We start from the raw sequence: 22966 nt of genomic DNA, 5'->3' as shown, positions 1-22966 counted from the left end.
CATTTCACCAAAGACATAAGCACAGTGTCATTCCAATAAACTACACTTCCCAGGAAAGAACATCTGTAGGCTGGCTTCAATTTTGTCTTGCATATTTCTCTGTAAAGATAAGCACCAGTGCCTGGTGAACATCATTTAAGAACACCAAACTTCCTAAGCAGATGCTCAGTTTGCTTCCAGCACTGCCTCCATATAGCAAAGCAACAACAAAAGCCACTTCCAGTTATGCAGCTCAATTGTATTAACAGCAGTATTTTTTCCTCTCCCTTTTTTTCCCCCTTAAATTTCCCACATCCTGTGCTGATAATAAACAGCTCCAATGCATTCTGTATAAATCCTGCTCTGTTGGCAACCCATGAATCATGTGGCAGAATAACTCCTCGTGCCTGCAGGGCACAGATAAAGGCTGCCCTGTGGCACGGGGCCAGTGCAGCACATTCACTGGTTCCAGACACTAGGAGTTGGCATGGTCACACTGAACCCAGAAAAGGGCTTTAGTCTTTTCTCTGGACATCTTTTTCTTTTTTTAGTAACCACAAATCAAACTAAGGCTCTGTGCTTGACTCGGAGCAACCAGCTCACTTGTCACCAAGTTTGCATCACAAAGGAAAGTCATCTCTGCTTTTCTAAACTTCCACATTCACAGCCTTTTTATATTAAGGTCTTAACAAACTCCATCTGCAAAGTTTCAGATTCAAAATTATCAAAGTTCACATACATGTCTTTTAACTTTCTTTTAATACTCACCGTAACATTGGCAAGTATATTCCTGGGTGTGATATACTAGCATTTATAGAAATTTTTTCTTGTACAAATATTTTCTGTACTTTAATATACACCACTTTCCATGAGGAGACACACACACATATCAGACTGCACTAAGTGACTGTTCTGTTATCTACTCCTGACTTCCCTGCTCTTTATTTACTGAGAATAAGATTTGTTCTCTCCATATATGAAAGAAAATTATTCATAAATGGTTTCATGCTCCTGCAAACTTCAGTAATTTCTGTACAATAGATCAGAAAAACCTGACACCCACATTTCAAATTTAAAAGAAACAAACAAAAAACTCTCCACTTGTTTGCATATTAAAATAAGCAACACCACCATGCTCAAAATAAGTGAAAACAAGCTGCAGTGAACAGTCAGGATGAAGCCCCCAGAGGCTGACTGGCAGCCAAGCAGGACAACACAAAATATTTCAGCAAAGGTTACACACAGTAACATTTAAATTAAAGGCAGCTCAGTTGGGTAACTAAACGAAATGCCTGCTCAAATCACATTCCTGACCATCACACACAGTAATATTCCATGGAACTCACTCCAGTGTATCTGCACCTGCAAAAAAGGGTTAATAAACCAAGAAGATATGGAAAAGCTTTGGATCCCTATTCATTTCAGGTAGACAGATGAACTCTAGCAACAAAAGCATTAAAAGAAAAAAAATCTGTTTCTATTATCTTTATTGCTGTGTACTTTCTTTGTGAAAGAAAAAGAAGGGAAAAAGAAACACATTAAAGTTTTTTTACTTGGTTTAGCTGTTCAGAAACTGTTTTAAATTATGGCATTCTTCCTCCATTCTGGTCAGAATTCATGTCCTGGTTTAGGACAAATTAGGGGAAATCTCCAAGAGGGAGCCCCCCAGAACAAAACAAACCTCCAACCACCCCTCCCCCAACACCGGGTTCGGGAAGGAATTCCTCGGAGGAGCAAAGTGGAAAACAAAACCTATTTATTTACAAGTAACAAAAGAACACTCCCCAACACAAGAAAAGAAAAAGGGACCAGACTGTGTTGTGGAGGGCGCCGAATCTTCTCTAGCAGGCTTCGGGTGTCCTGGAGCTCGCAGGTCCGATCCGGAGCCGGTCCAGTATCTTGGGGGAGGGTAAGAAAGAGAGAGAGAGAACAAAAGAAAAAGAAAAAAAAAAACAGCGCAAAAGCAAAAAGCAAGCAAGCAAGCAAGCAAGCAAGCAAGCAGCAGCTAGCAAAAGCCAAGCAGCCAAAGCCAAAAGCCAAAAGTGCCTGGTCACACCCCCCCCCCCCCCCTCCTCCTCTCTTCCCCATCCCGCCACAGCCAGACTGCCGGGGGGGGGGGGGGGTGGGGGAAAAGGCACAGCTGCCAGACATAACACACGATATTGGGATAAAGGCTGTCACCCCACGACAATTCACCACACAAAAGAGTTTGGGCTGAAATGAGTAACTTTGCCTTCTCCCACAGCCCAAGACCCCCAGAGATAAAACGAATTACTTATGAGGAATTTACCTGCAGAAAACTAAAACCATTCCTCTCCCCGAGTGATACTTTCACAAGGGGCATGAATAATGCTGCTTCAGAACTCCTCACTGGAGTCAGGAACTGCCTTTGGCAGTGGAATGCATCTGGTTTGGGGAAGACGTGAAAAAATCATGCGCAAATAAGTTGTTGCACCAGGATGGAAAATAAATTCTAAAGCCAGTGCTAGCCCCAAGGCATTCCAAGGAAGAAACTCAACTTTTCTACTTAGTTAGAATGCAGATGGCTAATATCAGTAGAATCTAAAAGCTGGGGTAGCCTTTAACCAAAAGCAAAGAACTGAAGCTTTTGGAACATCCCAAACACTATGCCACAGCATGTGGGGACACCCAAACCAGACAGATAGCAGTGTATTAAAGACTCCAAGCAGGTCCAAGTTTCTCAGCATTCCTCTATTTAGAACTAGTGACAAGAAAAGTGGCAGAACCTTACTAGAAAAGAGAACTTCCTTGCATCCAAATGCAAATAGATAAAAATAGATACAAGTCACTGTTAAAAGACTGAATAATACGAAAATAATTTAAACAATAGATCCCCTTGTGACTCTGCATAATTATTTTTCTTTCAGAAAAAGATTCATTTTCAACCTAACTGAATCCTATCTTCTAAACGACCATATCTTCAAATGTAAAATGAAAAATTGCAAATTCCCTTTGGACTGTACTCCTCTTGAATTCTTTTGGGCACTCCACGACTGCTGCTATGCTTGCATTGCCCTGGGGACCATGACTGCTATTCTGGACCATAGCAGACACACTCAGCTATGAATCTGGCACAGTTTTAACCACCTGGCCTGTATTCAGTGGCACAGGCTCAAAGAACCCAAAATTCCTGTTTTGTCCTGAGGTGCGTAAAAGAGTAAGAGCATTGCCTTGCTTAAAATAGTTACAGTATTGTTGTGCTAATTACATACATCCATATAAGCACAGGATCAGTACTGTAGCTCCCAACACAGCCTTCCTCATTCTTCCTTACCCTATTCTCGCTAATTACTTAAAATGAACAATAAAAAAACCCAAATAACAAAACCCCCCACAAAACTAACCCAGCCAAAGAACCTCTTCCAAACCAAACCATCACACTCAAGCACCTCAAACCTATTACTTTTAAAATCAATTTTTAAAATAATAAGCATTACATATATTCACACTGTCAGAACAAGAGGTGCCTGTATCAAAATCTTCTTTGACAAAAAACCCTGCAAGAGAATAGGAATTTTAGAAAGGACTTGCTGACAGAGCTGAAATTTCCTAAATGCATTCTTGCTGCAGTATTAAACACTTACTTTCCTTTCCAGTGGTCCTTTATAACAAAGATTTAGAAGCAAAGGGCATCACAGCCTTCATAGACCTTCCTGTGACTGTAAGAACAGGAGTAATGAACACATGTTCATATTTCAGTTTAAGAGTTTTATTGCTAAGTTTTTCACTAAAAAAGGATGGAGAGTGAAGCAAAATGTGTTTGTTTTTCGACTCCCAGGAATGTGTTTCATGCAGACCCCCGATTAATTAATTCTTGGAAAGGTGCTTGGTCTTCCTCTCTAAAGTTAATGGAGCATACTGCTTTGTGTAGGTAGGCTGAACTCTGCATTCTAACAGAGATGCTCTGTTGGGCACCACTCTGGAGAAGTCAGGGTCACATTTTTCAAATGCTCATGGAGTCTGAAAATGGTGCTGACAGATTTCTTCAAGCAGTTTTAAAAGTGCCTGAGGAGATACATGGGGCTAAAAAAAAAAAAAGTACCTCAAACACCTAAAAAAAATGGGAAATTGGATGTCTCATTTGATTCAAATCCATTGAGCAGCCCACTGACATCTCCAGGTGTATAAGCATCTCCCATCAGAATATCTTTATAAAATCTACCCATAAGAGTTAACATACTCTTCAGCTACAGCAGAAGTTCTAACATGAAGAAAAAATGAAAAAACATTAAAAACTCATGTTTCATTCTTAAAAAGCACCTTAGACAATCCAGTACCATTCCAGACCTTTCAGTCTTTTTCCAGCCCAATATATAAGCTATGATTTCCCCAAAGGTTTACAGCACATAAATAGTAACATCTACAGTCTAAGTAGGTTACGTGCAAACTCTGTGTGTAGGGGAGTAACTTTGTCATGCAGGATAAACTGCCTTTTTTCTTTGCACCGCTGTGGTAAATCTATGCTTAAAGGTAAAAAAGTAACAAATAGTGACATGCAACAGAGCCTATCACAAATTACATAAATGTAATTCTACAGGTGAATGAAAATTATATAAGAATCAACTGCCTTTGCAGCAGCCAACTGAATGAAAAATATTCAGTGGAATTTATGCCAGAAGGCTCTCTCTTGTTCAAGGGTATGATGTGTTGTGCTTTAAAAGACAAACAAGGTAGGACTGTGAAACAGAGGATGCCACAAATCATAAAGCCATTGAAAAGAAACTGTTATTTTTTAGGGCACTTTTCAGAAATCTGTAAGTTTGTCAGCAGAACTGGTTTCATTTGCTACTGACCTTACTCTTCAACTTTCTGAAACTAACAGAAGGGAACTACAGCAGCAAGCACCATGAGCAACATAAAAAGTTCATGGCAAATTTAACAATTTCCATGAAGATCAGTGAGGAATCTACTCTTCCCTTTTTCTCTTTGCTTTTTTCAACACATTTCCTTTCAGTTCCAAATAAGGACAGACTGCTTAAGAATCCCATTATATCTGAAAAGACTGGATTCAAATACAAGTTCTGGAGCTAAAAGTAGGTAAATTTTCATGTACATTTACTGCAAAGAAAATTTTCATTAGCAAGAAATTTTCAGAGTTATGTGAACAGTAACACTTTTACAGAACCCTCAGAAGAAAGAAGCAGGAGCACTCAGTACATGTTGCAAACAACTCTGTGTTTGAAGTGATATCACCAGGGAAATCCTGCAGTCACACATCGCTTCCACTTCCAGACAGACACTAGAGAAAAGGATTTATTAACAGAACTCGTACATTTCCAGCTCTGGATCTGAAGCTAACCAAATATAGCAACACAAGCACTACTTCAACTCCCTTCCCTAAAAACTGAAAGGTTAAGGAGAGACAGTGAACTTGATCAGCAGTAACAAGGACTACATAGATTTAGAAAGAGGAAAACACAAACAAACAAACAAAAAATGTAAATAAAGATACCTGATACCGTAGCCTACATTCCAGCCTTTTCCTTTAAACATCTTGAAGAAACTATAACTCAAAAAGTAGCATCTTTTCTAAGACTGCATGACTCTAAATACAGGTATACAAATTCCTCCTGCATGAATAGGAACTGCTCTGTTAATATGCAGCAGACCTTCAATGCTATGCATTGTTTTATCATAGACTATTTTCATTTTTCGTAGGACTTTGTTAATATTGACTCTAGAAGCAGCACACAGGAAAAAGAGCACTAAACAGCACACTCTGCTCTTGGGTACAAACTCCAATCTTTACACCTAGCTTAGAAAATAAATCCACCTATATGTGATCTCCTTACTGATTTGAAAACCAGAAGAAGGAGTATGAGATTAAAAGAAACAACTTAAGCTGCCTTCCAGAAATGAATGTAGAAACCTTCATGTAAGGACATGCACCTTTTAGAATTCTAGCCCTTTCTCCTGCAAATGCCATTGTGGCTGAGACACTAACCTATATTCCAGGCTGCAAGCAGCACCCTGCCTGCAAACTCCGTGCCAGCTCAAGCTCCAGCAATTATACCACGTGGAAATTCTGACTCATCCAGCCAGTTAGACCTACGAGGTTTAAAGCACTATCAGGCCAAGGATCTTAATAGAAACAGTCCCTTTCCCCCCTAAAAGTATCTCCCAAACAAAACCAAATTCAAGGGAAATCAAACACGCCAGGTGAACATTCTTGGAATTTTATTTCAAACATTTAAAGGGTACTTTGTCTAATATCACCTTTTAGAACAGTTTAAATTTCATGAAAGACAAGAAAATGAAAGCATTTTAGAAATATGAGCCAAACCAAATGTCCCCATTAACCATTGTGTTCTTCAAGAAGGTGAGGTATTATTAGAAGTGAATGGCCTTACAGTAACAGGAGAGGCTAATTTAAGATAAAGTGATGATCTGCTTAAAATAACTGCTAATAATAATGTAATATTATTACATTAGTTTAATGGTAATGACAACGTCTCCTTCTTTGGAAAAGCCAACTCAAATATTTCATTGAAAAATTAAATTACTTTAATAAAGTATTGAAGGCTTTTTCTCATATTTTGCAGGGCTAATCCTGAACAAGACATGAATACATCACATAAATGAGCAACCACAATAAAATGAAATAAAGTACTTGAATCACTATTTTGGTAGAGGCAAGCACACTAGACAATTTGATATTCTCTGAACATGTTTTTAAGATATTAAGAAAAATACTTGCAAAATTCATCACATATAGACACCCGTAGTCAATGGTTACATCCAATTTGTCTTAAAATAAAAGTGAAAAAAAATCAGGTAACTCTAAAAGCAGCTTCATCTAGGAGTTTCAGAAACATCAAATAAACAGCATGGTCCATGCTGAGCATACAGAACAGGCTGCACAGCTAGCAGGGAAAGCAAACTGCAAATCTGGAAAAAAAAATGAACTGGCAGGAAAAGGGGGGAAACAAACCAAACCCAGGGCAAATAATGCTTTGCTTTTTCAAACTGCATAACACCCCTTCACTTCTTGTTACTGTCTCTTCAACTCCTTCAAAAGATAGCTCATGGATTATGAGGAACAATAGTTCAGATGTTAAGAATGCCAGTATCCTATTCCTGTGGAGTTTATGCCACTGGAGTCAACAGGCTTTTTGTCTTCATACTGAATACACTGCCCATTATGAGTTTCACCTGCCTGAAAACAGACATGAAAACTTCAGGCCCAAACTCCTCCCTCCTAGAGGAGCCTTTTCCAGGGGCCACTGAGCTACTGCCTAAGGAACTTTAGAAAGTAGTAGAGAAAAGGAATACACCCCTGCCCTACTATCAAATACTCTGTACAGGGCTAATTCTAAGTGTAGACAGAGTTATTCACCAGGAGAGGACTGCAGGGTGATAATGCCAAGGTCATCTTAATGGGCAATGAAACTTTGGACATGAGTATTTTGTGTAGACAGAGAAAAGTCTCTCAGGAAGCCTCTCAATGAAATTGGGTCTATGTGCCTATACTTTAATTTATACTGCAAGGACAGTCTTCTGTCATACCCAAGCCTGAAAGCCATTTGGACTCAGCTAATTATTCAGAACCTTCCTTGTCTCACAGGGATGATATTTCAAAACAGGGTAGCAATAACTGGGCAGTAACCATCCAAAGCTTCCATGTTCAGAGATAATTTCTTTAGCAAGAGTCTAGCAATTGCTTCTTTTTGAGAAACTGCCAAGTTATTCCGCAGGAACAGAGGCAATGAGAATCTACAGCTATCAGAAATCAAAGACCTCAGTGTTCGATTTCGCTGAGGCAGCTGTGTGCCAAAATCCAAGCCTTCCAAGAATCTCAAAAACATACTAACCGCTGCCTTCTACAGGAAAAAAAATCACATTTGTCCCTCATGACACAGATCTTCTGTTCAGAAGCAAACAAACCCGTCTGAAGGGTTCTCAACAGAGAAATTATTTTTTCCAACACAAACTCATGGATCTGCATTTTAAGACAAAACATACCTACACACAACTACTCACAGTGCAGATGCTGTTGCAATGAAAGGAAATAGCTTGCAACTCTGGATGCACTTCTAATACACCCAGTAAAACTTCTGTAAAGTAGGGGAAAAAAACCTGAAGCGCTGTGATACAACGCTGCTCCAACTGCTGCTGCCAGATTTTGATGGAAATAGTAGAGACAAATTTCTAAGACAGTTACACCTGCACAATTTGTTTTTTCTAAAAGACCCAGACTTCTACTCCACAGAGAGATCTAGAAATTTTCTTTCTTTCACTAAAAATACAGTAACAAATGCCCACGGTCTTACCTTAGAACCAAAAAGCTGAGCAATGTAGACAACCATATGCAACAGTGAGACACATGAAGTAAAAAGACTTCAGATTCCACCAGAAAGGGTTGTCAAGACAGATATCAAGTCAGACTAACATATAACATAGACACACTCAAAACCTTCATTTTATCTCACAAGAATACATATGCTAGAAATGTTCTACTTATTTACTATTCCTGATGTGCGTGACAACATGTCTGCTTAGCAACTTGCAGACGAAATACATTTCTCTATTTCCTCTCCAGTGAGAGACCTCTGAATTTCATTGACATTAGTGAGACTGTGTATACAGCAAAGGATTTAAGGATGATAAGACTGCAAGAATAAAGATCAACAACTGCATGGTACTATAAAAGTATTCAACTATTCTTGCTTTAAAAATACCATGATTGCAATGAGAAGAACTCAGGAGGGTGGTGGAGGGTGAGGTGGGAAGGGAGGACAGAGGGGGAACAAAATGCACTGAATTCTCATCACTGAAGAATGGTGAAAAAAACCACCAAAAAAAGAATAAATAGAAACATAACCAATGTCCCTGTGCCAGTGAATCCTTGGTTATAACCCAAGATCTCGCCTATAAGTAATAAATTCAAGGTGAAAGGACATCTCAGACACCACAAATTGCCAGAACACTACAAAGCAGCTGATGCTCTGCTGAATGCAGTAACTGCTTTGCACATTGAAACCTTGGGCCCACAATTGTTGCTGTTGATAGTGCTCATTCACATTTATGCTGCTGAGATTTTGAGAGGACCACATGCACTAAATTCTGACCACACTACAAGACTGCATTTTTCATTTGTTCTCCTGGCTTTCTGGTCATCACTATGCAAGCTGCAAACAGATAGTTTAAAAAAAAAATGCATGCTAGAAGGCAGGGATTCTTGCCCTCTCTTTGCGATCACACAATCTGTGATGAACAGGACAAAACAAAGAACAGATCAAAACAAAATCCTCATTTTTGGCATGAAGAAAGCCAAGCATGGAGAATTTCAGCCACATGGGAATTTAGTTCTGTAAAATACTGCATAATGATTACATAAAGAGGCTTTGATTACTGTAAAATACAATGATACGTGCACTTCTAACAGCATTGGAAATCCTAAATGATTACACAAGCCTTTCATGTTTATTCATCAAATATTTAAAATACAGCATAATACAAAACATTTAACTAGTTTGCTTTGAAAGCAATTTACTATGCTCTTCCAGCAAAAAGTTGCTCAAGAAGATAAAGTCTCACATTACATCCAGTGCATATATTTCGAATGTTTTTTTTCATAGAATTATTTGCTCAGCTTTAGTTTTTAAGTACAAAGTTTCAAATGTAAACATTTACTGGTACAAGCATGGCTGTAACTGTAAAAGACACTTTTATGAGGCACATGGCAGAGGAAGAAAAATCTGTTCTTACAGATTGAATTTGCTGCTTTCAATTTCACAGAGCACACACTCCAAAACCTCCAAAGAAAAATCTGTCTCCAACCTCTGAGTACCTGCTTTCATAGCACAAAAGCAAGGGCAGACTTACCACTGCTCCATACACCTTTCTTTTCATATTTTCAATCCTGATGGGATACTTTGCTCTGTTTTACATCAATCTCTACAAAGGGTGCAATGTGTACAAACCCTTCAGAAGGGGTAAGCAAGGAAGGAGATAGGTGGTGGGGTAGCCCCATGTGTTAGGAAGGGCTCTGATTGTCTAGAGCTTACTGATGGTTACTACAGGCTCAAGTGTGCACAGGAAAGGATCAGGGGGAAGGGCAACAAGACAGATCACCCAACCAGGATGAAGAGGTGGACAAATGCTGGGAGAAGTCATTCTATCAGTGGTCTTCGTTCTCATGGTGGGACTTCAGCTTGCCAGATATCCGCACAAAATTCACCCCAGCAGAGAGGAAAGGGACCAGGAGATTCCTGGAATGTGGGAAAGAGGCATTCCTGACACAGCTGGGGAGTGAGCCAGCCAGGGAGGGCACCTCACTGGACCTGGTCTTTGTGAACAGAGGAGAACCGGTGGGTGATGTTTTGGTTGGGGCCTGCCTTGTGCGTGGTGATCACAAAATAATGTTTTGAAGTCTCAGCAAAGGAAAGGGAGTCAGCAGAACAGCCAGTTTGGGCTGTCAGAGAGCAAGGTTTGGCCTGTTTAGGAATGGGGTAACCAGAGTCCCCTAGGTAGTAGTCCTGAGAGGCAAAGAGGTCCAGGAAGGATGGACACTGCTCACAAAATCCTAAACACACAGGAAGGAGCAGCCCTCCTGCCATGCCAACAGACCTGCTGGTGGGGAAGAACACTGGGCTGGATGAGCAAAGAGCTCTGGCTGGGACTCAAGGAGAAAAAGAGAGTTTGTGGCCCTTGGAAGAAAGGGAAAGCAATGTAGGAGGACTACAAGGATTCCATTAGCTTATACAGGGAGAAATTTAGAAAGACCAAAGGCTATCTGATATTTCATTTGACGTCTGCCATAAAAGACAGTAACAAATGTTTCTATAAATACGTTAGCTACAAAAGGAGGACTAAGGAGAACCTCATCTTTAATGGATGCAGAGACACACAGAGACAAAAGATGAGGGAAAGGCTGAGGTACTTAAAATGCCTTCTTTGCTCCAGACTTTAATGGCAAGGCCAGCTGTTGTCTGGGTACCCATGCATCTGAGTTGGAAGAACTGATCAATAAATAAAAAACTGACAACAAATAAAAAATTACCAATGAGAACAAACAAATCTCATCCTTGAAGTGACTCTAACATTTCCATGTTGCTGCATTTAGCTCAAGGAAATCCTTCACCCCTGTGGTGCCTGGGCTCCCTATGAGGGCTTCAGTATCCAGCACCAGCCATTCCTCCTGAGGGATGAGCAGCTCCTCCAGTGCCTTGTCCAGTAAAATTTACAGGAAAATGTTATCATTTACTAATTTGTTCTTTTCTTTCTAAGCAATTTTCAAGGCAACCCTTTAAACTGTTAGAGAATATCATTAGTCTCATTGCTAGGTACTTCTACAAACCTTTGCCCAAATGTCAGCTCTTAGAACAAACCTTTGCCTGATATGAGGCAGCAACTAACACTTGATTGGCAGAGTAGGTGGAAAAGGAAATAAAAAATTAACAAACAGTAGGTTACAATTTTCCCTGAAGATACAGCAAGAGGGAGGAGTTTTCCTCAATAAGAAAAGAAAAAAAGTAATAAAAGGGTAGGAGAAAAAGTAGTAGATAGTTTCAAAGGGAGAAATATTTTTGCAAAACCAAATCCTCCCACTAAATTTTCAAAGGTGAGGTGCAAAGAGCAGTAAGGCTACAAATGGACTTTAAGCCTATAACTGTAACTTGACCAGTCTTGACACTTATCCTCAATTCTCTTACAGATAGACTAAGATATATGAAACCTATTTGTACCTCAGCCACTTGAAAGAAAGAATTTATATAAATATAAACCCAAAGAAGAGTCAGTAGTTTGACTTTCCCCTTTTGCATCCAAGACTTTTAAAAAATACAGAAATGACTGACAATAATACTTTAGGTGGATTCAACATGCAGGTGCCTCGAAGAATCAAAAGACATTCCTCTCTTCCTCCTAATAATGATGTTTAGTAAGAACATCTAGCCTGATGCAAAAGGAAAACTAAATCTATCATCAAATATATATTTATGAGAAAAACAGATGATTTTGCAGAGAAAGATGAACATCTAAAGCTTTGATGCAAGTATTTCTGTGGGTAGGACTGTAGCAGTGTACAGTACTGCTCTATTATGGAGAATGAGATAATAGGATTTTCTAGTTTAAGGCACTATTTCTCTGCAAATCCTGCAGAGACAGCAGGGAACACAACTGATAAAGGGAAGACTTAAGTGTTTTTGTCTTTAAACAAAGTATAATGCTTTGCTTCATCTTTTGAAGATAAACTGTTTCGGTATTTTTAGCATTCACAGGAATGAGGGACTGTGTGCAGACTGTGTGCACTGTGGTGCAGGCAGAGAACGGGAAGGCGAGGTAGAGATTTCACATTTATCTCTTCCAATGCATTTTACACACTGCCCTGCATTTTACACACTGCTAATGCATTTTACACACTGCCCTGCAGCACTCCTGATGCTCCAGTGTCCCCTCAGCAGAGATGGCAAAGGCACAAAGACCAAACTGCATGGTGGTGGTGGTGTAACAGGGATCAGTGCCCACAAGGGAACACAGAACGCTGTCACTTCAGATTTGGCTTAACTCAAAATGCCTCTGTCATGATGGACAGTCTTCATTTTCCTGCTCACCCCAGCAGGATTCAATTTTAACAGGGACACTTGCAAAATCAAAAAACACACAAAGCAAAGCCTTTTGCAAAATTTCATTCCCAGTGAACAGGTTTAATAGAAAATTTAAACCCCAAGAGTTAAAAGACAAGTTACTTAAAGCCTAAGTAATCTTAAATTGCCACTTAACAACATATGTTCCCATATCAAAACCAGAACTTCTAGCCCCACTACTTCTAAAATTATCAAATTAATCTAATTTTATTCTGAGTGATTAAGATGAAATTTGGAGAGTAAAAAAAGGGAGACCAGACTGTCAAATGCAATATTTTAACAGCATTTTATACATCCAGTTTCTCCTTGCCCTCAGGAGATAACATTGGTGTGGCTGTGTGTAACTTTCAGTACTGCACATGAATTCCAATACTAATATCCATCCAAAGGAGATTATCTTTGAAGGGATGATGCAAAGATCAGATATAGATAGTTCCCAGCAGATACAGAAAGTTGCTCCTGCCTCTGCTCCCAGCACTTGTCCATGTGTGGATGAAAAAGAAGTGGCCCAACTCACTGGGTATGAGGTTAATTCTTGCTGCAGGATACACACATTCCAAACAAAGAACAACACCCACTGCCTCCCAGATGAGGAGTAGAGGAGGAGAAGGAGTCTACACTGAGTAGACTTCTCTCAGTGTAACACAAAACCATCAGCTTTGTATTCACTGTGGCTCTGCCATGCAGCAGTGGTACCTGACTCGTGCTATGCAGTATTGTCCCAGAGAATGACCCCAGCTTCAGCTCTAAATCTTGCTAGACCAAACTGGGCAAACCTACATGCCTATAAGAAAGGTAAGAACAGCATGCTTGTGCAAAAGTGGGACAGAGGTAATTTTTCAATGATTTATAAGCCTATAATTCTGATCTTATTTGACAATGACATAGAACAGGTACAGCCCCAGCATTACAACAAAACCCAACTTTATAAAATCCTAAAGACAGTGTAGCTCAAGCCAGCAAAACATAAATTTGCCCATGGCAATATGAGAAGAAAAATCTTTGTGATGTAGAAACAGATGTCACTATACATTTCTCACAATATGGCATTACCCACCGATCTGTATGCGTGGCTTCGCTGGAAATATTTAAAGGATATTTCATAAGCATTTCAACTACGTTGTTCTGAGTATATCTAAGTGAACTGGGAATACCATAGTCTTTCTTAAAAGTTTCTATTTAAGTGAAAACTTACAGTAACTAATCACTTAGACTAGTCAAAACAAACAAAAGCCCCCATTTCATCACCTAAAAAGCTGCAATAACAGAAAATCTGACACAGCCAAGATATAATTATGATCAACATCAGACAGAGAAGCATAAAAAGTGAGAAGTGCAGTCAGAACATTCAGGGTGTCAAGCAGAGTGCATGTGATCCCAGCTGTACAGTATTTCAGTATAATTAAACCATACTTCTTACATAATGAAAGTTAAGTGACAGTCAAGAGTGAAGCAACTAAAAGCTTTCTGGTACAGGAATACTAGCATTGAAAGGTAATTTTCAAGATTTTTTTTTTTTTAAAGAGCAGGAGAAAAATAAATTCTGGTTGTTTCTCAATGAGGAGCATCTTCTTTCACTTTAATATTATCACTTGTGTGCACAACTCAAAAAGTATTTAGTTAGTTTTTTATTATAGTAAAATTCCAGCAGATTTGAAAATGAGAGCAAATTCTCTTGTATAGTCAGAGCCAGGTTTAACAAAACCCAAGAAAATGCTTTAACCAGTGATGTACTCACTGCCCTTTCCCCACCTTCTCCACAGTCTTCTATTTGTGGTAGTAAAATCCTGCTGAGTTGAATTCATGCACTGAATTAACTTCTTATAGTTGCATGAAAACAAATAAGAAAAGTTAAAGTATTTATTTGTGACAAGGGATATTAACTACTTTGAGCTCATGAACTGAGGCAAGCAGTAGCACAGCCCTGATGCTGTGGGAATTATTGCTGTAACACAATTTCTGCAGAACAGCTCACAGTCCAATCCAAGGTTTATTTCTGCTACAAATGCCCAATGATTTGAGCTCACATCTGCTCTGGAGCACAGCCTGGAAGAGCAGGGCATGCCTAGCAGGCCTGGATTCCCCCCCACCCAAAACTGGATTACCTGTCAGTTTGGAGGAATGGTGGGACTACATTTGGCAGCTGTAATACGTGGCAGCACTTTTTGAGGAACAGGAAAGCCAGCTCTGCTGCAGACTGGAGAATCAGAGCTGTGACACCACAGCACTGGGAGCAGTTTCACTGCCAAAGGGACATATCCAGTTTGTTTGGTTTGATCTCCAAGCATGGAGATCCATGCTGTTGCAGCTATGCTAGTAATGATATCAAATTATAGCTCATTTTAACCTGACTTTTATGAGCCTACATAAACATCCAGACTTGAAAAAAAATACCCAAACTAACAGAAAGCATGATGGTTTCTAATTAATTACAGGTAAGAAAATCAAGTTATAGCATGACTGAGATTTTGGGATGTAAACAGAAGTCGAAATATTGCCACAGACGAAGTTGCAACTAGGGTAGCCTGGGGTCATTCACATATGCTGCAGCTCATCTTGATTTAGATCTTACATATTATTTAATTTTTTATTGCCTACATCCAGCTTAAAATGGTTGAGTAGTAAAAAATGCTAAATGTATGTAAATCAGAGATGAGATTAATACTTGCCCCCACAAAAAGATACTACAGTACAGATCTAGAATGTTTCTCATAGGAACAATATAAATGCTATGACAGAAGAGAAAGGTATTCTCTCGTGATTTACAAGCTACATCGGTGGGATTCCCTGGGAGAGACTCTAGTCCTGAACTACAATTGTAAGGAACAGTTACAGAAAGTTCTTACAGGTTTGCAAAAAGCTTATCAAGTTATATTAGTTCTCTAGGGTAGATCTTCTCTTTCACAAGTGGCAGTAGAGGAGCCTGGAGCTAGAAAAGCAGTAACACAGGGAAAAGTACTACCAACCCAGTTCACTTTTATCACTTACTGATAGGATATTATTTTCCAGCATCTGTCAGTCAAAATGAAACTGGAAGGGAAGGTAAAAGTCCAACTCCATTAACTCAATGCCTGTTACCTGTCCACAGGTGACAACTCTATTGAATAAACAGCAGATCCCATTTTAAGTCCCTGTAGTCTAATCCAATACCAAATTTAAAATATATACATTATAAAATGCATATACATGTCCCTTCCCTTCTTAAACAGAGAAGAAATTCAGATTTGATGCTTAAAACACTCCACATATTCCCATGAAAGAGCACAGTGAGGGGACAAAATCAACCTGCTAGCTCACAAAGGTTGAAAATTTAAACAAATAGATCAATAATTTTCTACCTGAAAAAATTACAAGTTCTCAAAACATAGAACTTTACTTTTGTAAGCCGCTCAAAGACAGTCTCAAGCTTCAAATTATGCCCTTGATTGCCTTCTTATAGATAATGAACATATATACAGTCAGGACAGAAGCTTGCACTTGCTTTCATCATGCTGGGTGCCAGCTACAGAGCAACTCAGTCAATTAAATACAGGTGTCAACATGGCCATTCTTGATGTCTGAGAGCAAACTAATCAGCTGGACTCCAGCCTGCTGCAGAAGAAAAATACTCATCTCCCACAGGTCCTGTTATGACATCTAGCTTTGTCCTAGGCTAAGACAAAGGCTTAGCCCTTGTCTAAGGCTGTCTTGGATTATCTGGAACACATAAAATAGTACTCAAGCTCTTTATTTGGCAGTTTAATCACTCAGATTGTTCCACTGGCCTCCATATATCAGCCCAAGTGAGTAACTCCCAAGAATAAAAAGCTGACTCTGTATTCAAGAATGTACAACACTGGAACCCGAAATGATTCACCTTTAGCTGTAGAGATTGGACTGCTACAAATCAATAACAAAAGCAGCAACAGAAAGCTGCAGATATCACCACCCAAGAGATTAAATATGAGTAGCTCTCTCCCAAGTTACAGGCTCCACTGTCATTCTGGTTTATGCAGAGAAGTAAAATATTATCAGAAATATATTTCTGCAAAGTTATTCACAACGGTGCTATCAGAGTCTATTCCATGTGTTCTCTGCCCTCAAAAAGCACACCAGAGCAATCTTTTATTTGCCAGGAATACCTGTGCTGACTCATGTAACCAGTTAAAAAGCCAATAGCAAAATGCCCACCTTAAGTGCATGGTTCTCTTTCTCTAGTCTCTAACATATCAACAACAGATGAAGTAGATTTTAGGCACAAGAGAACAACAAAACCAATTTTACATCAAACCATCTCCCCAGTTTGCTAATGAGAGCCGAAGAACAACACAGCAAGAAACTCATTCCTCAGTCAGATCTGTGCAAGGACTGAAGAAAAGCACTTACCGTGTCTTGGGATTTATCTTTGACATCGTAGACTGTGAGTTTTATTTTAGTTTCCTCATAGATGGGGTATTCCGGTGGGAAGGTCACACCAGTCAGAAACAGAGGATCTTTTGTACCCTGTGCAACATGAGTAAACACTCAGTAAGGACAGCTGAGCAATGTGAAGGATGTCACTGTGGAGGTACAGAAACCCACAAGGTGTCAGCTGTCTACAGCAGAGAGATGGGAACAGCTCAGTTTTATTACCCAATCAAAGAGAAAAAACAAACAGCCTTAAAACTTTAGCAGGAAAACTAAAAACAAACAAGCAAAACCCAAACAAAACTACAAGAACTTCCTGGAAAGTTTTTTTAACTGGGAAGGATATGAAGTGCTTCAGAGGCAGAGCCTGCTATCACATTTTTAAACAGCTCAGCCAGTACCAGGTTCTGGAATACAACCTATAATAACCAAAAACCCTTTCTTACTCCCACAACACTGTTTGAAAGTACCAAAATTTAAATGAACTAAGGATTTAACACGCACACACATACAAAAAAGAGCAATCTTCATTAAGCCACAATACTAAGTGTATAGAAATGCTCAGTATTACATGAAGGATACTGATTTTGTGGAGAGGGGATTAAAATACTCCTCTTTAGGCAGTACTGCTATAAAATAAAATTCCTGTACTTTGAAACATTACGATTACACTTAAAAGCTGTACACAGAAGTAACTATATCGTAGCTAAAGATGTACAATTAAATGAATAATACAAAACATTGTTTACAATTTCTTAATGTTTAATTACACCGAATTGCCAAAGATTACCAGGTGTGTATCCTTAAATTTTCCATTAAGTAATTTAAAAAAAAAAAAGGCTTGTGCACAACAAAGGTAATTTATCTTATGGATTAACTTTCTGTGACCCTGCCTTGCCCTCCACGAAAGCTTGACTACAAAGCCAAGAATCTTGATAAAACAAATTCAGGAATTTATTGAGGTCTAGGACATTGTATTAGGAAATGCATCAACTTCTATTTAAGAAAATACATAGTTATCTATCCATCTTTTGCACAACATCATTCCAGACAGTCTGCAATGAGACATCCTGATCAGATACAAGATATTTGAATTAAGCAGTTTCAGGATGGTTGAGGGCTGGAACCATAATAATTTAATTAGTAGTTGGTTGAAAGTAATCACACGAAGACCTCATTAAATATTCTCATTGTATTTAAGAGTTAAAACAAGCCTCTGGTGAAATCATGTGTGTGTTTACAATGAGACTTTCCTGCTCTTAATGAATCTCCCCAGTAAGTTAAGCAAGTTACATCTACATTGCTCACCCTTCATTTTCTCTGAACCATTTTTGCTGTTTCTGACACCAATGCTTACAGGGCAAAGTGAGGACTAGCAAAGCAGCCTCAGACAACTTTAGTTGTAACGTATGATGCCAATTACTAATTCTTTCATGTAAAGTCACAGACATTACATACACACATTTCTTTCCCAAATTATAGATCTAGGGTAATATTTTTCAAATTGCAAAAGCATCAGCTTTTTAATGGAAAAAATAAAAAACAAATAGGATAATGTTTTTTGGAATGGTAAAAAGGACCATGTAATACACCTATGCTTTTCTGCATTCAAAAATACTTTCCAAACTCACTATACTCTTAATTAAGTTTTATTTTGCATTGCCTTGTCCCTTCATGAGAGCAACTATTCCCTGTTTCATTCTAAACCTGTGTCTGGAGACTTGGAATATTCTCCATGCCTCCACTTGGAACAACAGAGCTTTCATGAGAAGCCAAGTGAATTTCTGTTTATCCTGGTTAAATGCCAAGAACTACAGCACACTTCAGTATGCTTTACTAACTGCCAGGGTGTGCTTGTCTTACCTAACGCTATGCACCAACTTGTTTTATTCCTAACTCACTTTCTAAGGAAGAAATGAGCAATCCAACAATCAGCATGTTAATTGAATAAGAAAGACTCTCACCTCCACGATTTCAGTGCTCGAATACCGCGTCGAAATGTGCTCTGCTGGATGCACCACTGAGACCTGGATAAACGTGCTCAGCTTCCGATCACGGGTAGCAGCCACTAGATCCTTGCATGCTGGAGACAGTGCAAAATAAAAATAAAATACTCAAAAGCAAACTCCAGGAAAATGCTGTCACAGACACAGGACAAAGCAGACCATGCTCCAGCTCCAGATTAAATCTCCAGAGACAAGTCCATTTAACAGAGGAAGTCCCTTGGAAGTAACCTACAGAAATAGGAAGTCACATGCCACAGAACTGAGCTGAGATCTCCTTTCCACTAAAAACATTTGCAGCTTCTGCAAAGCTCCCTGCCAGAGGCTCATCAGCCCCAGCCCACAAGTGTGCATGCGCACATGCTGCAATAGTAAGTAATTTTACATAAGTACTCATTTAATTTGCCCACAAAATCTCTTTTAGCAGCCTTATTGGATCTTCTCTTGTCTGACAATTTCCCCAGTTACACAACCTTTTCAAACACATTCTAAAACAGCTAATTGCTATCAGTGGTTAAGCTGGTTTATATAGTTTGTTACTACTTGTGAACTTAGAGCTAGTCGTCAGGTATAAATCTACATACCTAAAAGCAGGCAGCAACAATCAATTCTTTTGTCAGGGACTGGTATATAAATGAGAATTGCATTCTGCCTATATAGCATCATTCTTAAAACTCATTCTACCTCACAGAGAAATTGTGTTCTAATAATTCATTTTTATCCTGGACTCAGAGTCCCTTACCATGAGAACATTCTTTACACTTACACACCTTATGCCTTCAAAATGAAAGGGTAAAAGCACTGAAGAAAAAGAAGGAAGGAAGAAATAAATAAACACATCATCAGCTACTCCACAGAAGGGACACAGATTAATGAGCCATGCATTGAAATAGAGATATATATTTTATTTATATATATATATATATATATATATATGAATATACAGCACTGAACACTGCTGTGGGATCTACCCAGTGCTTTCTGCAGGGCAATAAACTATCCTGGGCTCCCAGAAGCCTGAGGCAAGCAAAGACGACCATGGTCCAGAGAGGGTAATTGTCAAGAAAGAGCTGAGAGTATTTTCTATGAGCCTACATTGCCTACCAGGGGCTTCCTCAAGTGCAGCTGACCTTTACCTTTCCAAAAGGTGAGTCAGATTATCCTCACAGCAAGCAAGCTTGGTCTGATGAGAAAGCAATGCTAGAAAAGCTCTGATACATACAAAAGGCCAAGTCAGCTTGTTTTACACCTTTTTTTTTTTTCCTTTGGGCTTGAACCTGCTGCTGGAGTAAATAAAAGGAAAACTAGCTGAAGCTTTTTTACCACTCTTTTATTACAGTTAAAAGAGGCAGGGAGACAATTAAATCTAACCTTCAGAGATTAAAGTTTTTGCTTTAGCCCAAATTGCCAATGAAATCTCCTGGTATATAGTTTCAAATTGACCCCTATTATAATTTGGAGGAAAAAGTGGGATAAGCATAAAAGTTTGTGCATGATGAAGTCTTTACGAAAGAGCTGATGTAACAGCACCAGGCTCAAACAGCGAGTTGCCAGCAAGTCTTTGCTGCTAGGACGCACTGCCTTATTAAAATGACTGAATACTAGCACTACTTGACATCATCTTAAAAATTACAGTAGACTTTGTGCAAAGCAGTCGTCAAAGCACAAAAGGCTCAGCAGACACCTTCTGACACTATTTGACTTTGTCCTCTCTAAAGCTGATCACAAGTAGTAGCAGATCACTGAGATTTCCAAATATAGCCAGTTCCCCCCACAGAACCTGATCTCATGCCACCATACAACCCTTAAATATTGCACTCTATAATCATCTTTTTAGAATGTAGCACAGTTTCAGAGGAATGGCAAGAGACCTCATGTTCACTACCAGAGGCTGGAACAGAGAGACAGTCCAATTTTTCACACCTACCACACAGGAAGGCTAGCCAGCTCACAATTCACTAGAATGCAACAAAAGTGAGAAAAACAAAGACACACAGAGACACCTAGGAAAAACAAAATCAGACCCCCAAAAAACCTTATCAGTGTCTCTGGTAGGAGCTCTGCAGCTGAACTCTTGGAAAAAGTACATGATGAATCGAGGCAAAACCCTCACAAATAATAATTTGATCCAGTTATGTCTTGTCTCAAATACATTATCTAGATGTGACTAAATCTTTTAGCTGCCAAGAGCACAGGCTTTTATGCTACTGAGAAACCATTAACAATAGGAAGAAGATTTGCACTAAGTGGTCACCACCTTGCTGCTATCTGAACATAGGAGGCAATTTATTTCTGTGACAGTACTGCAATCCAGTCATTAGATTATTTTTCCTGTAAAAAGGTGGCCTAGCAGCATGATCTTGAATTTCATTGGACAGAGCTGACAGAAAAATAACTCATCTGCATATCTCCAGTAGGGAGGATCAGCATAAAGCATCAGAACTCTTCGGGAAACACTGGTGCAGAGGATAAATGAAATTAAATGAAACCTGCATCTTCTTTGATGACAGTGTTATTTATCTCTACTGTGACACTGGACTAGTGTTGTTCACCACTCTCCTTTCAGTCAGAGAGGATATTCAATAAAGTTATCCCAGTAAAGAACACAGAAGTTGCCAGTTTGAGCCACAGTACATCACTTCCCTTCAAAACAGCCCAAATTAAAAGTTTAACAAAACAAAAGGACTGCTTTTAAGCTGATGCCAAAGAATAGAAGCTTGTTATATCCTGTTCACAGCCTGGCAAGCTCCACAGCCCCATGCTGCATTATCGCCCTTTGAACAATTTTACTATCAGCACCTTAGGTCTTCAAAGAAACAAAGTGGGCAAAGTGAAACATTACACAGTTAGGAAAGTATGCTATATATTTAAACAAGTTTGTTAGGTATTATAGGCATGCCCCTCAAAGAGAAACTGATAAAAACACAAGCATAAAAGGCATTCTGAGGCTGTTTCCTGAACTGCAAATGTAGCACCGTGAGAGCAGGTAATAACATCAACTCACTTTCCACCATAACCTATCCCCAAGCAGACCACAGGTTATGTTATTTCTCAATGCTTCAGAATGTCTGAATTAACCCTGGAAAAATTCATCGACAAAACACAGTGAAATGAAGCACCAGCTTGTACTTACATGCCAAAAGTATATGAATCTACTCATTGTGACTGTTGACTCAGAGTGTAAAAGCCTGAGTCATCCATTCCCCTGGTGAGCAAACCTCTGCTGAGCCTATCAGCGTACAAGGAATGTTTAAGGAAGAACTGCATTAAGAATAATTTATGCTTTAATATCAACAAAGAAAAAAATGAAGATAGCAGGATCCTCTACTGATATTTCACTGTTCTCTGTGCTGCACTGACACGATGGCTGTGCCCTCTGCCCTTCTGAGTGTGTGCCTACACAAAGAAGTGAAAGACTGGTTACTGTTTCCTCATGGGACCTTGGAGGATTTTTGAAAAATGTTATTTCTATATTGGAAGAGAGTACAGAGAGAAAAACTAAAAAAAAAACCTATTAGTATATAACAGTAAGAAGAAAGGAAACAAACAAAACACAAAATAGAAATAGCCTGGAAATTCACCATCTACCTTCCCTGAAACTGTAACGCTTCTGACCAGGCATTTTGCACTCTCTGCTCCAAGCACAAAGCCCACTGGAGCAAAAAAGAATTAGTCTGGCAGAGAAACAGAGAGATGCAGCATCTCCCAGAAATGGAAAAGATATCCAGTAGCCAGAACAAACAACACGGGCAGCGGGAATGAAAGACATTTCCAGCTCAGAGTTGTTTGGGAAATGAGCCAAGAAGGATATCAAAAATTGGGAAATGGCACTGAAACGGAATAGTTTATTTTTGCTAGTGAGGAAAAATACAGTACACTGGTGAATGTCTTCTCATACTCTGGATTCACACAATGCATGTATCAGCCTATATCACAGTGTGCAAGGTAGCTCTTTCTTTAACCAGGGACAAACACCGTTTCCCATATTCA

General features: G+C 39.2%; 1 protein-coding gene across 15 annotated transcripts in view; it reads right to left on the bottom strand.

Moving 5' to 3' along the window:
* The window catches only part of INPP4B (inositol polyphosphate-4-phosphatase type II B), a 266205-nt gene that overhangs the window by 150032 nt on the left and 93207 nt on the right, over window positions 1-22966 (bottom strand). For 14 of the 15 annotated variants that reach the window (XR_012580530.1, XM_074541858.1, XM_074541860.1 and 11 more), the window contains 2 exons: window positions 18938-19056; window positions 16953-17069 (listed from right to left, as the gene is read on the bottom strand). The exons of the other annotated variant lie outside the window; for it this stretch is intronic. Coding sequence is in view for 11 of the 14 variants with exons in the window: in XM_074541856.1 (XP_074397957.1) it covers window positions 16953-17069; window positions 18938-19056 (236 nt within the window). In the remaining 3 variants the exon portion in view is untranslated. The remainder of the gene's footprint in view (window positions 1-16952; window positions 17070-18937; window positions 19057-22966) is intronic. 15 annotated transcript variants of the gene reach the window in all.

Source organism: Zonotrichia albicollis, chromosome 5, assembly GCF_047830755.1.
Source record: "Zonotrichia albicollis isolate bZonAlb1 chromosome 5, bZonAlb1.hap1, whole genome shotgun sequence".
Taxonomy (NCBI): Eukaryota; Metazoa; Chordata; class Aves; order Passeriformes; family Passerellidae; genus Zonotrichia; species Zonotrichia albicollis.
This window is presented reverse-complemented; position numbering and strand designations above follow the sequence as displayed.